The sequence below is a fragment of the Mizuhopecten yessoensis genome, unplaced genomic scaffold (assembly GCF_002113885.1).
Source record: "Mizuhopecten yessoensis strain PY_sf001 unplaced genomic scaffold, ASM211388v2 hete_36087274, whole genome shotgun sequence".
Classification (NCBI taxonomy): Eukaryota; Metazoa; Mollusca; class Bivalvia; order Pectinida; family Pectinidae; genus Mizuhopecten; species Mizuhopecten yessoensis.
In genome coordinates, this window is record NW_018483681.1 from 435 (window position 1) to 2,484 (window position 2,050).

At 42.3% G+C, this 2,050-nt stretch overlaps 1 protein-coding gene across 1 annotated transcript; it reads left to right on the forward strand.

Moving 5' to 3' along the window:
- Positions 1-421: 421 nt before the first annotated feature.
- LOC110444295 lies at positions 422-2,044 on the forward strand (the record flags this gene model as incomplete). Its single annotated transcript, XM_021488685.1, has 3 exons — positions 422-544; positions 676-1,402; positions 1,610-2,044. Coding segments are annotated over 3 exons (854 nt in total), but the record flags the coding sequence as incomplete, so codon positions are not given.
- Between the last annotated feature and the right edge of the window lie 6 nt (positions 2,045-2,050).

A 2,050-nucleotide genomic window follows, 5' to 3' on the forward strand; every position in this document is an offset into this window, starting at 1 on the left:
CGACAACAGAATGCAGCACAACACAAGTCCTTGCTTGGCTTTCAGGCTAGGTGAGCTTATAAGGTCAAGCAGGGTATTGTGATAGTCTTAACGCTCCATCAGCACCGAAGTTCCAGTTTAGCAATAGGTGACAACACATCTATATATGATCAACTTCTTTCTCTTGAATTTCCCCCGTCTTTTACTCTCTTTACCTTTTTCTGGTAATCATTACTCATACAACTGGTTCTTTTGACTATTTCTTCACATTTTCTCTATAAACATTTCCTCTTTTAATAAGCTTTTCTTTGTTGGATATTTGTTAATGCTTTTTTTGGTAGTGACTTTATATTTTTCCGGATGGCTTTTCCTTCGGTGACCTTTCACCTGGTGATATTTCCACTCATGGCAATATTTTACTGTTTTGATGTTATGTTTGCAGACTGTACAGACAAGGTGAGCTGTAGTGAGTACGAGGAAGGGATGTGTACTAGCCCATCCTACAAGGCATGGGCCGCCAGTAACTGTGCTGCCTTCTGCAACATGTGTGGAGACAGGCGTAAACGTATGTAACACTGTACTCTATGCAACACTATTCATATTCTAAAACTGTATGTAACACTACACAAGTATGTATATGTTACAGCATGATACGTTCAGACTCCCCAGTACCGTTTCTTTCTGATGTATTGACAGGGTCTGTGTCTAATCTGATGGCAACACTGGAGAACTTGGAGCCAAGTCTGAGAATCCGCAACAGACCACCTTTCGTCTCCCAGGTGGAGCCCAGACTTGTCTCTCCAGCACAGATTGCAACACTTGTTGAGACCAGACACCCTGAACCCAGGCAGTTGTCCCCAGCAAAGGGACCAATGTTGGTGACCGAAGAGTCTAAGGAAATGTTGGACATTCACCCTGAGGAGCCCCATGAAAATGACTTTGTCCCAACACCAGTGAGGGTCGGAGTGGACGTTGTACCAACACCAGTGAGGGACGAAACTGATCTTGTACCGACACCAGTGAAGAACGGAACGGACATTGAACCTAAACCTCAGGAGGACATGGTGAATGAGCAGCAGTCCAAAGAGCTATTCCCTGGTCTTGTACCTGTCACCGTCTCACAAGTGCCGTTAGAGACAAAGGAGAGAGTTCCAGGGAAAGATTCCCATATGTCTGACCTACCAAACATCGAGGAGGGCCAGGCACCACTTGCTGTGCCTGCTCCCAAAGTAGACCTTGATCAACTGCCTCCACAGCAGAATAACTTTGAGGTTGGTCTCTTTGAATCGACCGAAGTCACAGGACATCAGGAAGTTGGGTCAAAATATGAGGGTAAAGGGGTTACCGTCGCCATTCAGGAACTTGAATCTGAGGGCAGAGATGGCAAACTATTGGTGCAGGAACTAGACGCACTAAAGGAAATGTAAGGTAAACTGCTTTGCAGTCCATGTCTGCACGTTGTATTATGACTACTTCAGATGGTCAATTCAGATTTCGTTTTACAAACTATTATTAACCGTGAATCGTTAATTATACGCTGAAGGCCTTACTTAGTATTCATTAAATTATATTGTCTCACTGTGCAAGAAACTGGCTTAATTATAATTGAATGTTATACGTTCCATTTTAGATGAGATGGTAGACAGAGAGGAGATGACAAAGTTTTATTTAAACCGATTCCTGATTAGATGATTATCCTTGAAATGATTAGCATGGCGCTGTACAACTTAAACATCCGCAACATAGAGACAACATATAACCTGTCGTTCCACAAGCCTGTCACTGGGTGAGAAGTGTGGTCATACATCGAAGAGAGCGAAGTTGGCACTCCAGCGATTAGTATCACGTGGTAATGCAAGTGATGACAAAGTGGCTTTATGACTTTAAGCGAGTTTATGTAAAGCATTTGTAGTGCTTTTCATCCAGATTTTGCCAAAATTACTAAGTGGCTATAAACTTTCAAAACTTACAATCCACAACCTATCTGGAGTGTTAATAAACAATGGAACTCTACAATTAATCAACGTTCAATCTACAACTTATCTGGAGTGGTTATAAATATTATTCAATC